Source organism: Heloderma suspectum, chromosome 4 (genome assembly GCF_057233095.1).
Source record: "Heloderma suspectum isolate Gila_16-S chromosome 4, 16-S_ref, whole genome shotgun sequence".
NCBI classification, from domain to species: Eukaryota; Metazoa; Chordata; class Lepidosauria; order Squamata; family Helodermatidae; genus Heloderma; species Heloderma suspectum.
The window spans coordinates 219,556,207-219,571,858 of record NC_139461.1 but is presented as its reverse complement, the minus strand read 5'-3'; the positions used below and the strand labels follow the sequence as shown (position 1 = coordinate 219,571,858).

Genomic DNA, 15,652 nt, shown 5'->3' with positions numbered 1-15,652 from the left:
CTCTGCCATTTGTATGAGTCCCCAAGATATAATTTTCCCCACCATATCCTTTGTTTTCTGTCAAACAGACCTTCCTTGGATCAGATTTGTACATTGCTTGCAGGCAATAATGTATATGTTACAACCCACTTTGCAAAATTTGTCCTGGCTGCCTGAAAATTAAGAGCCAGGCATCATACCATACTCTCATATAAATCTAGGGTGGACTTTGCGGCTGTTGCTCTGGAGGGGAAGTGAGATGCAAATGTGTCATTTTAATTATTGTTTGTGTACTGTTTTAAAATTGATTTTATATTTTTATTGTATTTTATCCTGTTTTTAAAATTGTGATGGCCTATGCTTCGTTCATTCATTCATTCATTCATACTGTGTATCTGCAGTCTTGTCCACAGAACGTTGTTCACAGTCTACAGGTTTTCCAGTTTGCCAATGATCTCTCTCTCTCTCTCACACACACACACACACACACACACTACAAGCCATAACAACCCTTAGTCGTTTGTGTAGGCGAAGGCATTAAGAGCAGCACAATCCTCTGCATGTTTACACAGAAAGAAGTCCTGCAACTCCCAGCATTCCCCAGCCACCTTTAGGGTGCAATCCCCAGAGGACTGCACCCTAAAGAAGTTATCTTCTCTTCCACTGTATCCCTGCTTTTGCTTTAGCAAGTTCTGCCCTGAGATCTGCTTTGTGAAGGTAAACAGAATCATAGAATAGTAGGGTTGGAAGGGGCCTATAAGACCATCGAGTCCAACCCCCCCTCCCCAAATGGGGGTCGAACTCATAACTGCTAGCCTCACAGGCATGCACCTTGCCCACTGTGCTACACCAGATACACAGTGGTATCTGGTTTTTATGAAAAACATGAGAGATTTTACTAGTTTTTGATCTGTCACAAGTTAATCAAATATATTTGTGAAAATGTAATTAATTTGTAAATAATTTACCACGCAATCCTATATGTATCTGCTCAGAAATAAGTCCTGTTGAGTTCAATGGTGCTTACTCCCAGTTATGTGGGTACAGGATTGTGTTGTTAGAGTATGAAGAGTGGCCTTGAAGTTAACCATAGCATGCCTGTGAGCAGTTAGGCTGCTGTAACAGTAACTTAAAATAATTGTTAACTATCCTTAATGTATGATCAGTTTCTTAAATGAAGTTCAAAGAGGGAGATGGTTAAAATGCAACTGAAGAATACCACTACCAGTAATTTGTCCTTCGTGATCCTTATTTCTGACAGGTGTTTGCTTAAGATCTGGCAACCTTTCAGAAAATCTGCAGAGGGTTTAAATCTGAAAGTGAAAGAAACATCTTTGTGGATTTACTGTACGAAATAAACAACAACTGGTACACTGAAGACTGGAAAGAATAAAGACAGTGTAATTGGGAAGGGGACCTTATCGTGAAACTCCAAACAGCCCACTTCTATAAACTAACTCTTTTTTAGGCATGGAGGCTGCCCAACCGACTTCACTAGAAAGGTTAAATGGAGAAAGTAAAGCACAAGCATAAGCGTTTATAATTAGGGGCTAATGAGTTGCAAACTCATGGATTAAGCTAGGCCAAGCGTAGGCAACATGGTGGCTGGGGGCACCAATGCGCCCCTAGACACCTTTCTTGGTGCCTGCCAAGGGTCTCTACCTTCCCACTTATTTTTAAAAAATTAACATGTTTTCTTAACGGCAGCTGGGATAGCTGTGAAATATGATTCTGTTGGTTCCATTGATGCTGGAAACTGTGGGTTCAAAGGAATTGTTTACTGTGTTGGGGCTCAGACCCCCACCTCTGCCTTGTACTCAGTCCTTTGGGAAGGTTACTTGTCCTTTGCCACACCTCCCATGGCAGCCATTTTGTGGTGGTGCCCAGGACAGTTTTTCAAATTGCCAAATGTGGCCACGGCACAAAAAGGTTGCTTATCCCTAAGCTAGGCTTAAAGGTGCTTAATTTCATGTTGGGTTGTAGTCATTATTTCTGATATGAGAGGTGGGCAGGCTTAGTTTTGAGCAGGGCATGGGCTGCTGGGCACATCCAGCTCACCAAGACTTTTCCTCACAAAATGATGGGCCCACTGGTAAGTTGCCATATGATGGCACTGCCTATGCTGGGTGAAGGCTTCGTCAGGACAGATGCACCCCAACAGCCATACATTGACTTCTTCCATTATGTTTATTGCCAACTCGTGAATGGACTCAGCTTCACATGGGTTGGAATAGCCCTTAGTTTCAAGCAAGGTTACACAGCCATCAGAGTTGGAAACATTGTGCCGCCTATCTGAGTGCAGCCATGGCCGCTGGCACCTTAAGCACGGCCCCTGCCATGGGACCCCCTTATAGCTTCCTGAGGGAGGGGTCTGTCCACTCCATTCCCCTGAGGGAGGGGTGCCCCACAGCAGGGGGGTGGGGGAAGATGTATAACTTGGTTCATTTATTTATTTATCTTATTTCATTTCTATACTGCTCAATAGCCAAAACTCTCTGGGTGGTTCACAAAAATTAAAACCAAAGAGCACACAATAAAACAATACAAAATATATAAAACATTAAAACCACAGTATAACAATACAACCAGAATAAAACCTAGCAGCAGTAGCGTGGGGATTTAAAATACAGGGTTAAAACAGCAAATCTAAAAGTCTAAAGAGCTAAAATGCTAAAATGCCTGCGAAAATAAAAAAGGTCTTAACCTGGCGCAGGAAGGAATACAATGTAGGTGCAAGACGAACCTCACTAGGGAGCTCATTCCACAGCCGGGGTGCCACAGCAGAAAAGGCTCTCCTCCTAGTAGCCACCCGCCTCACTTCCTTTGGCAGGGGCTCATGGAGAAAAGCCTCTGAAGATGATCTTAAGGTCCGGGCAGGCACGTATGGGAGGAGGCGATCCTTCAGATAACCTGGCCCCAAGCCGTTAAGGGCTTTGAATGTTAATACCAGCACTTTGATGGTATACCAGCTTCAGGCCCGGAAATGGACTGGCAGCCAGTGCAGCTGGAAAAGTACTGGCATAATATGAGCTCATTGGCCAGTCCCTGTTAACAGTCTTGTTGTCTTGTTTTGGACCAGCTGAAGTTTACGGACCGTTTGCAAAGGCAGCCCCACGTATAACGCATTGCAGTAGTCCAGACAAGAAGTTATCAGAGCATGGATAACTGTAGCTAGGCTATCTCTGTCCAGATAAGGGTGTAGTTTGTATACCAGCCTAAGCTGATAAAAAGTGCTCCGTGCCACTGAGTTCACCTGGGCCTCAAGTGACAACTCTGTCCGTTGTACTACTCCCCGTAACTCAGCTTCGGACTGTATCAACTGCAAAACTATGCACCGTTTAGGGAACTTTGCCCTGCTCAGGGTGGGATATTCAAAATGTTGTCTGCATGAGCCATGGCTCATTGTGGGTTAAACAACCCACAGTGAGCCACATCATGTCATGCAAACTGGCCCATTATCTTCACTGTTACAGTATTTCCACACAGATGCCTTATAACTCATACCCACTGCACTTACTATTGTTTTCTCAACATATATTATTACACCTGCTGATAGCAGAGTGGAACAGAAACCAGTATTGGTTTCCTGGAAATAGTTGTCTTTGTTCATATAAAACTTTAGTTACCTCTCTGTCTTGTACGGCATGCTTGCTCTTGTGGGTCCCTCTAGTTCTTCTGGATGTGTAGTTTCTTTCCTTGCACACTGGGAAGTTGCAGATATTGGCCGTTCACCTTCACTGCCATCTTTCCCCCATTGGTGCTCTTCACTGCCACATACTTTCTCAGTCTCACTATCTGAGTTCCCTTCCGAGGAGCTTTCTTCACAACTCGAATCTTCACTGGATGTTGTTTCGTAGCTGAGTGAGGACATCAGGCATTATTCAGCTTTCCCTCTGTTCAACAACTCAAGAGCTATAAGCAAAAATGGTGGGCTCAAAACACACTTAACTTTGAAATCTGATGCTATGCAAACCCTGGAGTTCTAATTATTTTAATTCCCCAGGTAGGTTACAAGCAATCTCAGACAGATGTAACTTGTTGCTAATCCGAAAGGTACTGGCCTCTTGAATAAGTCTCAATAACATCTTATATGTATATGATGCTCACTTTTGGACTACCGGAGTTTGGTTGGAGCTTGTTTAGAGTGGCAGTTTCCAATACTCTTCCTCTTAAGGTGCAATCCTATGGACTGCACCCTTGCTGCTCGGAAGCCCCCGAATGTTGAGGCGTCCAAGATTCCTATGCCCTGCCAGGCTGGAGCCAGCATGATGGGAGAAGTGGTGGAGGTGATCTTTGCCTCCTCATCCTCTGATCTTTGTGTGTGGGGGGTTTGGACAGGCTTTTCAGCCTGTCTAGCAAGGGCACTTTGGATGGGGAGGGAAGGAGGCTGGAGAAGGCTTAAGATAAATTGTATTCTGGCATCTCTGGTCTCCTCCCCTCCCTGCCCCCTGGAACATCCCGTTTTTCCTCTCTATGAGGCTGATTTCTGACCTAATAGAGGCAGCTGGCACAGTTCTTTCCACGCTAGCTGTGAGGGATCGGGGGGGGGGGTGCGTGTGGATCTCCAACTCCCCCTTCTGAGGACAGAGCACTGAGTAAACCTCAGAGTGGGGAATCTAAGCCATCCTATGGTCCCTGGGACATCTGCCCAGAGACTATAGGACTGCTCTCCCCAGGACCATTGGTGACATAGAACAATTTCCAGGAAGGAGAACACAGACCTTCCATCAACCATCGATGCCAAGAAGAAAACCTGACAGGGAATGATACCAAAGCAATACTACTATCTTATCCTGTACAAACATAGCTTTCTAATTGATGTACCCATGAGACACAGTTTTATTGCCCCCATTTCAATCAAGAAGTCAATTAAACAGCATAAATTTGAATACTACCTGACTTTGCTTTGGAAAACATGGCCCATAATTGAGGGAGTGATCCGCTAACTTGAGGGAGCGATCTGCTAACCGTCAACCCCAGCTAAGTTCAAGCACACCAAGTCCAAACGTCACATGGTCTAGCAGCTGTGCAGTTACTGGTAACACTGTTGTAACCAGTCAGAGCAGCCACAACTGCTCCCCGCCAAAACCGGAAGCACGTAGCATCCACCCCAGCCAGGGTTGTTTTGAGCACATACATGCTGTGTTGGAAGTTATTGCATGGCTATTGTGTCCTGGACTGTGCAGACTTCAACGCCTGCTGGGGCTTTGCTGAAGCTCAGCTGGCTATCCTGTTAGTACAGCAGAGTTGGAGATTGTGCCCTCCATGATTAATATCATTATATCAGCAATTAATGTCATTGCCCTTAATGATTAATATAATTACCCTTAATAATTAATTTCAGCAGTTACATTGCTTTGTCATTTTACCCAGATACATTTGCTCCAATTTTCTACCATCAGGAACCATAAATTTTCTACCACCAGGAACCATCAGAGAGATGATACAGAAATGTAATAAAATAAAATAATAAAGAAACTAGCAAGTTGTAGTAATATTAAGGCATTTTAAAGCAAAATGACAGAGGTTATCAAAGGACACTGAAGCCAACAGCACTTGCATGATAAATCACTTTTAAGGATTATGTTCTTAAACTCCTACTTGAAGTAAGCAGAACTTTTTCAGATAGATTCTCTTGTAGCATTTTCTTAGAATTGTTTTTGCACAATACCAGTATAGCTGAAAATGCCACACAGATTAATGGATCAGTAATTCTAACTGTAAATTAACTTTGCTTTTAGTGGGATGGTCTTGACAATGCTTTTTCAAGTTGTAATAACGTGTTTTAAATTTAGCTGAGCAGGATTTTATTTACTGATTGGATACAATTATTTATATGCCACCTTTCAGAATACATATCCTACCAAGGCGACTTATAAGTAACATAAAAATGTTATTTGGGGACAAGTCCCACTTATTGCTTCATGCAGACATGCTTGCTTATGCCCTCCCACTCCACTCCCCACTCTTCTGCTTACTGTTACTATAAGGATTCAAATGTTTGAAGCCAGAATTGGAGATACATTGAGAAACAGGATTTTGTGGAAGACAGAAACTAGATTTTCTCCCAATACTCAACCTAATTTGTTTTGTGCATGGCACAGAAGGACAAATTCTAGTGTACAGAAGTAGTCACGGTGGTAAGAAAAATAATGGAAGTTACTGTACACTTTCAAAAATGCGAACCAAAGATTTCAGCTAACTTCACCAATCCAGATCTGACTAATAGATAGATCTGGTCTACATATCTAACTTACATGAATCTGAAACTAGGGAATAATTCAACAGCTTACTGGGCCACTTACCTGTGTTTGCATATGGTTTGCACCATATGAAATAATTTGAAAAGATTTCCATAACCATCATAAATAATCAGATCATTCTTGTAAGAACAGAAGAGACTGGACTTAGGGTGCAATCCTATGCATGTTTAGACAGAAAAAAGTCCTACAACTGCCAGCATTCCCATGGCTAGCTGGGGAATGCTGGGAACTGCAGGACTGTTTTCTGTCTAAACATGCATAGGACTGTGCCTTTATGCAGATCATGCACTAGACCCACTTGATTGTGGTGGGAGCCTTATAAAGGATTTGATAAGATACTGGCAGTAGTGTAAAACCAGAATGCGTTTGTTCTATGTGACCCACACCCCTTGATTCATGTGCTCCACCCATTCCTGACAATGGGTTACAGTTAAGAGATCTTAGTCTCATAAACTCTAAGTAACCTTGAGAGTATGAGTACTCATTGTCCGAGTTTACACATAATATTAAACAACAGTTTAAAGATTGTCCCCATCCTCCTCTGGCATAGAGGAGATTGGAATGATCCACTTCTGTTTTCAACCACGGTTTGTTATTCTATCCAAACCCAGACAAATTGTGGTTGGTGTCAATCCTAGTTTATTGAACCCAGGATTGTTGGTGGTTTTCAATAAACCATACTTAATGCCAACCAAAGTTTGTCTGAGTTTGGACAAGATGACAAATGAAGATTAGCTGAAAATGGAAGTAAATGTTTGCCATCTCCTCCTTGAGGTCATGAGAAGAGGGGTGGAGGGAATACACAACCCTGTGGCTAATGCGCATAATGCTAATCTATGGTTTAGCATTTCATGCACACAGCACTATTGCCTGTGTAGAGTACATAGAACGTGCAGAGGCCTTTCCTCTCTTGATTTTACGCTTTACTTTATGGTAGCCACATGTAAACTCACAAGGTGACTGCGGCTACATGGTAATTGGTAACCTTTGACTCTGGTACTCCAGCTTTCAAGTCAGTTGCAAGCTGTGGTAAAACTCACATCCACATGGTCAGTGCTACAGATGTCTGGCTCCCCACAAGGTTTCTCTTCTCTGTGAGTTTACAAGCAACCACATTGTGGCAAATACTCAGTCTCTTTATGTTTGAAGCCAGTGGGCTCGATGAAAACAACAAAGGGTTTGGTTTACAGGGGAGACAGATAAAGTTGACTAAGGGCGCATAGCTGGCTGGGGAATGCTGGGAGTTGTAGGCCTTTTCTCTGTCTAAACCTGCATAGGATTGTGCCCTAACATTACTTGAGACTAGCCTTTTGCCCTGGAAGCCAAGTGCTATTGGGTCTCCTAGGAGTCTAAATGAGCACAAAGATTCTCTTCACCCTAAAGCGAACCATGGCAGCAGTAAGTAGTTGTTCAGTACTGTGTACTACACAAAATTCCCGTCACAGAAAACTGTAGTCTTTTCAGTAAGATTCAGAAACCGCTGCCTTAGAAATAGGTCTGTTTGTAAATGTGAGAAAACATCTGCCTTCAAATTGTTTGGCTTTCTTCACAGAAATCCAAAGGGGGGAAACTCCAAATTGCACACTAGATACAATGACCGTATGGCTTTTATCGTGAATATTCATGCTTGTTCCAGGGACTACTACTCATTCAGAGAAAAGATTATGATTTCTTTTGTGAAATTTGTGCTGATTTTATGTTCTCTATGCAAAGAATTCCATCTTCATTGATATTCATGTAGTCCCATTCACTATTTCTATTTCTATTATCTACATGTGCCCTTTTACTATCCACTGGGCTTTTACCATAATCTCACCAACATTAGAATGGAGGAGAAATAAATGAGGCTATGATGACCTTTTTGAACCCCCTTTGGCATGCATGTAATGGTAGCATTACAAATGAAAAGGCAGTTAATTGATGCTTACCCACCATTTACCCCAACAAATTGAAGATTCTTTTTGGTGCCATTACCTCCCGCATGGAAACCAGTATCTTTCTTTTTCATAATAGATTTAAGACTTGTGCTTGGAGAAATGTCTAATAAAAACATGAAAGACACAGAGCATTACAATACTTTGTCTTGATTTTATCATATATTCTTAACAAGCTGCAAATGGTAAACACAGTCCTCTTGCATTTAATCCTTGACCCTAACACCCCATTTTGCAATGAAGCAGAAGTGATGCTGGTGGAAAATACTTCTGGATAGGCAGGAGTTTCACACATCTGCATAGGTTCAGGGTAGCATCAGGGGTAGGCATGGTTGGACCCACTGACAAGATCCCCTTGGAGTTGCTTGTCCTCTTCACGATCATTCACCTGCCTCCCACTCTGGCCCAGACAATGGAGGGGGCAAGGAGGAGCAGTAGATGCCATTGCCTGTTTGCTCACCAGGCCTCTGCCTGCCAAGCAAACAAGTTGGAGCAATGATGAAAGAGTGGATGAGGAGCAGTATCAGCAGGTGATAATGGTGGTGAGGTAGTTGATGGAGAGGAACAATTGAGGGCACCTTGCCCAAAGGGCCTCCAAAACCAGCACTGCATAAGTACTTTCCCACACATATTTTCATCTGGAAATCGAAGATGCAGTGTAGGCATAGAGCCTTTTCATGCTTGTCCATATTGTGAGCTGCACACATATGTTGTTCCCACCATATCTGAGCTTTTAATTTTTCCTACAGCAACTACATCATCGTTGTAACATAAGAACAGGGCCTAAATTTCCCTACACCAGAGAATAAATACTTCAGAATCAGTCAGGGCCAGCCATACCATTAGGTGGATTGCAGAAGCAGCCTCAGGCGGTGAATGCTGCATGGTGACTGCATTCACCCCAATTCTTCTGGGGGGAGGGGAGCAGAAGTTAACTCTTGGTTGTTCCCATTCTCCTGAAGTGGCCATGGCAATGTTTGCTTGTTGCTGGCCTGGCCTGGCTGACTTCTCACCTATTTGCCTTCTCTGAGTGAGATGAGAAAGGCCCGTGACAGTGTGAACCAGAAGAGAAGCAGCCAGCTCAGGCCACATACTCCAGGCATTGCAAATGCAAAGGCATAGCTCTGGTCACATAACACATGCTGGGACTGCCGCCGCAACTGCACTACAGTATTTCTTTGAGTGGACAGATCTGAGTGTGCCATATGTGTTGCCCTGTCCCCCAAGCTAGCCTGTTGCCTTCAGGTGTATTTTAGGATGCTGTCCCATGACAACTGTTGAAGGAAGATTCAGCTGTCAGTCTGATGAGCTTCTATATGTGGAATGGGGCAGTCATCTTGTCCTTTGTCCTTTACCTCTGTCTGAAAAATGTCTTGGGCTGACTCTGCTTCATATAGAGAACTATCAGCCATGATACCACTACAAAATCTGACTATGATACTATTCTGTGGCATTCCAGATATACCATGTTGGCATTGCAAAGACCTTCAGAGGCCATGCCTACTACTGAGATGCTAATAAAATGAATGAATAAATAAATAGTAATATTAACTTTTGCTAAAATATACATGTGGGTACATGTAAGAACAATGTGCGGTTTGTTTTGTCTGTACATTTCTACTTCAATGCTCCACATGACCTACAAGAGTCTATCTAGTAATCACACCAGTACAGGAAGAGATTTTATATGAGCTTGTCTGACTACAGTATATACTTCCTGTCAACTGCTTGTGTATGTATACTAAAAATTCATCTAAATCATTTTTATAGTATTCACAAAATATTATATTTCTGGCCAAAGGAGTATTGAATTTGGCCAGTTAGTATTGACATTAAAACTACTGACAAGAATTAAGACTGTGCTTTTGTTTTAAAATATGTCCCTCAAATTCTAATTCTGAAATGTAATAATTTTGATCCAAATTCCTGATTATTGACCAGACGTTTGACTTTTTGGAACATTTTGTTTTAGTAATTTTGGGTCCTGGTAAGAGGACAAGGGGCAAGCCTTGGATCCTTTCCGTCTCAAGTTGCTTCCTGTCAAACTGAAAAATAGCTACTTGTGCTGCTTAGCCTTTAATGTATCATACTGGGAAACATCATATGAGTCACCATGGGAACTCTGCATAACATGTATTTACTTATTCACCACCATGAAGACCCTTCCCAAGCTACCCCCATTTTGCTGAAATGCTTCCATTCTGTTGTGCATCAAGATGTGGAATAGGATTGGTAGTAAATTATGTGCAATACCTTACACCTGCAACGAAATGTTGCAGTGTGGAATACTGCTGTTCAGGGGTTGGATCTAGGCCTTTTGCAAGTGGAAGGACATTCCATCAGTGAAAGGGTTCCATCTGTGGAAGGTCCTTCTGCTTGATTTTTGGGGATCCCCCCACACCACAGCTCACCCCATTCATCAGGGTCTCCTGACGATCTCTCTTCTGGTTCGTATGTAACAACAACCCAGAGCATGGGTTGTCACTGAATCATGGGTTGTAATTATGGGTGAACCCTGCACTATGGTTTAACTATGGGTTAACCACGAACAATCCAGGAAGATAACCCATGGTCTGTTGTGAGGCTGTGAATTCTGGGTTGTTTGTGGTTAAATCACAGTTAAACCATAGTGCAGGGTTCACCCATAATTACAACCCATGATTCAATGACAACCCACAATTCAACAACAACCCATACTCAAGCTTGTCGTTATGTGAGAACCAGGCTTCTGTGTAGCATTTTCAGGGGGCTTGAGGGGCTGCTGTGGGAAAGAGGGGCGAGGAACTCCACCGCCACTAGCATAGTTGATTCAGCATGAATCTGGATCCAATCCCAGGATTCCAGGCATTCCATTCCATTAGGATACTCTAGTAATGTTATTTCCTGTTATCAAGCAGGTTGTACTGAATAGGCCACAAAGCCCTTCCAACTCCCCCCGCCCATTCCAGTTTTCCATCTTCCTCACACATCATTCAGCATTCTGTGGCTGCTGAGTACACTTTGTCCTCATTCAGCTGTTTTAGGGGTTTCTTGCCCATTTCGCATTTCCCTTCTAAATACATTTTGTACTTCTGTAAACCTTGAGGTTTCTCCAAACTTGCTGACACCTTTGTCTTGTGAGTGGTGCTGTTTTGGCTACAGAAGCAATGGCACTCACAGTCTGAACATCAGAGACATAGGGAGTGATGTGTTAGACTGGCAATGGAGCTAGAGAATAGGAGAGAGGGATGTGAAGGATGCAGTTGAAGAGTGACCTCTCCAGTGAGCGAGATAGGTGGAAAGAGATTATCCTACACTGTGAAAGTGATAGGAGCAGGAGTTGGAGTAAGTGAGTCTTTTTCTCAGCCACCTTTGGATCCTTCATTTTCCTTGGGATATTAGGCTGAGGACATCCCTATCAAGCTTCTGACACTACTGTCAGTAATGTTCAAGGAGTACAAGCTGACCTCATTATGAACTAAGCCAGAGAGCTGTCTCCAGAGGTTTAAAAGAGGTCAGTGGTGTCTGTGATCTGCCACTGCTACTGCTGTTTTAAATATAAATCTTGTAGTATGTGAAACATCAACTATCCTTGATTTAACTCAAGATGAGGCATCAATGTCAGTGTTTGCCCAGAGGGCCTGGTCAGGTACTCTCCACATCAGCCTTGCACTCTGATTGGGTGGATATTGGCAATATTGACACTCTACTATATCAGATAGCTTATTGTCACTAACCAGTGCCTATTTTGTGCAATACAGAATTCATATTCTTGGTGCTGGATGCCTGGGATAAATTAGAGAGCTGACTTCCAGACTCATTATTCAAATGGTCTAGACTGAAGATCAAAGTTATAATCTTGGGTAACATAGGACTTCATGGCCTCAGTGAAAAGTACAAATCTTTTCAAGATGACAACTGTGATCCAGCACAAAAAAGATAGCATCTATGGTGGATTTAATGATTTCCAACTGCATGGAAATTAGTGCTGTGAGTTTTGGAGAAGATACAATTGTCATGGTGATTTCATTACATTGAGAGCTTAGATCACTACCTCTCATACTTCCCATGAGCCCTAGGTTGATCTGTCCCCAGAAATTGATTGGATTCAAAACATCCTGGACAATATACCCATTGAACACAGTAGCTACTCTGGTGATGGCAAGTTGAACTGTGAAATAGCTGTTGACTTCAAGCATTGAAACAGTGGCAGTGAAGTGTTCTCCATGCCTACTGTGAGAACTGAAGTCTCCATATGAGGAAGGACTGCGGCTACTGAAACAGGAGATAGATTATGTAAGTGGCACTTACCTTATGCTAGAGCTGACCAATTTCAGCTATGTCATAGTAGTGGCAAATTTTTCCACCATTACCAATTCTACGAAGAGGCTTTTCCCTAGTCCTTCTTCCATCCCACCCTCAATTAGACCAATGAGTGCAAGAGAGGCGAAAAGGAAGGAAAACTATGTTGACACACCAATGCCCATGTTCTTGCTGTACCGGGGACAGGCTAGAAACAGGGGCTGACATTCAGAACCCTACACACCTTCCTACGGACAACATAGAACTAGACTGGGATTAGGATTGCTTTTCACCAACTTATTCTGGAAGGTGAAATCATCCCTTTCAGTCGGATCTAGAAAATGTCACCCATTTCAGTTTATATCTAGTATCTCCAGAGAGCTACAATAAGTGAAATGAATTGTATTAATATGATGTTATGCATTTAAGTGATATTAGATTACCCTATTTCTTTTATGAGACATAACAAAGCATTTGACTTGTAAATGTTCATGTTTGCTGAAATGTAAAAGTTTGTTTCACTGAAAAATACTTTTCAATGATATGGAACTTCCACAAGCATTTTTTTTTAGTTACCCTTAAAAAAAAATTATTCTGAAGCAGCAAACATGTTTATTTCATTAAAAAATTATCAACAGGGTGCTATTCCCGACTAACATCAGTGTATGGGAAAGGAAGACTGGCTTTGCCAATACTATTTACCCAACTGTTGATACTGTGTGTTGGAATTCTCCTTGTCTGTTGGTGTTTGGGTCGAGTAGGCAGAAAGCAGCAAATTCAAGGAATTAACAAGTTGATTCTGGATGGAGCTGAGCTTCGAGGCAGGTTGCTTAATTGCACTGGCTAGTTCTGGGTACCCATGTTCTAGGCACATCCATTGCTCTTGTAAAAGGTCCTGGATTTTTTTAACATACTGGCCCACTGTGGGATCTGCAGGTGAATCCTTTGGTTCTGGGTAGCTTTTTTCTTCATTCAGATCTTGCTTAAAATCTTCTTGGAAAGTATCTTTATCCCCTCCTGCCTTTGAGTCAGCAATCTCAACACCCATGCAGCTTTCACCACTAGCAGCAGCAAACTGCATCTTGTAGTTGTATACGTCCTTCGGATTGTTGCCATTATCAGTGTGTTCATCAATCTGCAGCTCATTGTAGCTTGGCTCAAGAGTGGAGCAATCATTCTGCTGTTCCATTTCGTTCTGTCTCAGAAAAGATGGACTGTCTTTCTCTCGAACACTAACAGGAACACTTGACACCTCGTGGTGTCCACGGGACAGCTTTCTACGTATTTCCTTGACCTGCAGATTCTTATTATCAACTTTGCAGGCATCATGCCTTATAGATTCCACAGGCATAGTGATGCTTACGTTAATCCCTTTGTCATATGCCTCCTTAGCTCCTTTTTCATGTACACGTTCAGTATTCACAGCAGCATCATGGTACTGGAGAACATTTTTTGCATGCATGTGTGGTTTAATTTCTTTGGTGCTCTCCCCGCAGAGCTTCTCTTCTAGTTGAGCTTTGGAGCTTGCCAACATTTCAATGCTTCTCTCCTTTGCTTTGATTTCCTTATCCTGCTGCTTCAAAACTACTCGGATCTGCTCAAGTTCTTCTGTTTTGTTATTCAGCCGCTCCTCCAGAATGGCAATATGCTGCTTTAAGGCTACTATATTGCTAGGTTCTTCAAAGGTCAAAGGTTCAGGGTTTAAGTTTCCTTCCACCTCTCTAGTGCCAGGACTTGTAATTTCATCATCTTCTAGTACCTCTTTAACCATCTCACATATGTTGAGCTCTATTTCATGCTGGGTCTGGTTTTCAAGCTCATACTCCAAGGCCCTGGAGGTCAACCCACTCTCGACTGATGGTGGGCAGGTATTTGCCTCTGTTACATCACATTCTTCTTCTCCACTCTCTGCAACCACAAGCAATTCCTGAGATATTAAATGTTGGCTTTGCCATGGAGCACTGAGTTGTGTTCTCTCCTTCAGAATCTCTGGCTGACCTAGCACAAGCTGCATTTCCTCCTGTTGTTCCATAGACTTCTCACTACCCTGGACCACCTTACTGATTTGGTGTTTCACATTTCCTAGATTTTCAGGGGCTGTGAATGAAGATCTTTTGGCACTATCTAGTTCCTTTACAGGACTAAAATCAAACTCAAAGCCCTTTCTATCAGAAGATTTTAGAAATGCTGGCTGAGTTTCTTCTTCTGAATTTTGGCTTGGTGGAAGTGTGGCAGGCATACTGGATGTCCTCAAAAGCTGAGGCCTCCCCCTACAGTTGCCAGTCTCCTCATCAAGGTGCACAGGATCTTGTTTGAGAGTTTCTATTAAAAGGGCCTTTCTTCTGTAGCTTGGCTCATTTGGAAGTGCTGAAAATAGCAACGACTCAGTGGGTGTGGGTAGAGAGGTGCTTTCCTCTGCCCCTAAAGAGGCCTTCCTTTGTGTGAGGAAGCTCTTATTTTGGGGACATGAGTAGGCCTTGGATCCATTTTCTGGAAGGCTGAAATTCCGAGGCAGGGTGCTGAATTTTGGATGCTTTGCCTTCCTGTGAATTGAAATCCTCTTGATGGTATTTCCTTTTTCAATGTCATCAACATATTTCAGGAAGTCAAGGTCTAAGTGGAAGCCATAGGGTGTTTCAACAGAATAAGGGCTCTGAGGTGGATCTTTATCCTCTGTTTTAGATGCCCAATCTTCTGCTGACATAAAGAAAGACGAAAAATTAATAAAGACAGAATTATGACCTAGAAGCAGCTACAATAAATGAAGCCTGAGAAGTCTGATACATTAATGTATAGCAGCCTTCCCCAACCTGGTGCCCTCTAGATGTGTTGGACTACAATAGCTGGCTGGGGGATTATGGGAGTTGTAGTCCAACACATCTGGAGGGCACCAGGTTGGGGAAGGTTGATGTCTACACTTCCTAGATGTCTCTTAGAGTAGTCTTTGCACACTATGTTCTCATAGCGCAAAAAAGGTGCCTTACATGGAAACTGCTGAGGTCCAACCTGAAAACCTAGAGATTCTTCATTTTTTGAATCTTGAATATCTGAAATTCGAAGGGTGCAATCCTATGCATGTTTAGACAGAAAAAAGTCCTACAGCTCCAGCATCTCCCAGCCAGCTTTGCTGGGTAGGGAATGCTGGGAGCTGCAGGATTTTTTCATGTGCTCTTAAGGAACGATACAACCCTGCAA

General features: G+C 42.7%; 1 protein-coding gene across 3 annotated transcripts in view; it reads right to left on the bottom strand.

The window, feature by feature from the left end:
• Positions 1-15,652, bottom strand: part of KANK4 (KN motif and ankyrin repeat domains 4) — a 79,536-nt gene that overhangs the window by 16,312 nt on the left and 47,572 nt on the right. For 2 of the 3 annotated variants that reach the window (XM_084852337.1, XM_084852338.1), the window contains 4 exons: positions 13,160-15,151; positions 8,171-8,282; positions 3,606-3,836; positions 1,205-1,292 (listed from right to left, as the gene is read on the bottom strand). In XM_084852337.1, coding sequence (XP_084708463.1) covers positions 1,205-1,292; positions 3,606-3,836; positions 8,171-8,282; positions 13,160-15,151 — 2,423 coding nt within the window. Of the gene's footprint in view, positions 1-1,204; positions 1,293-3,605; positions 3,837-8,170; positions 8,283-13,159; positions 15,155-15,652 lie in introns of all 3 variants that reach the window. The other variant, XM_084852336.1, reaches the window with a different exon arrangement.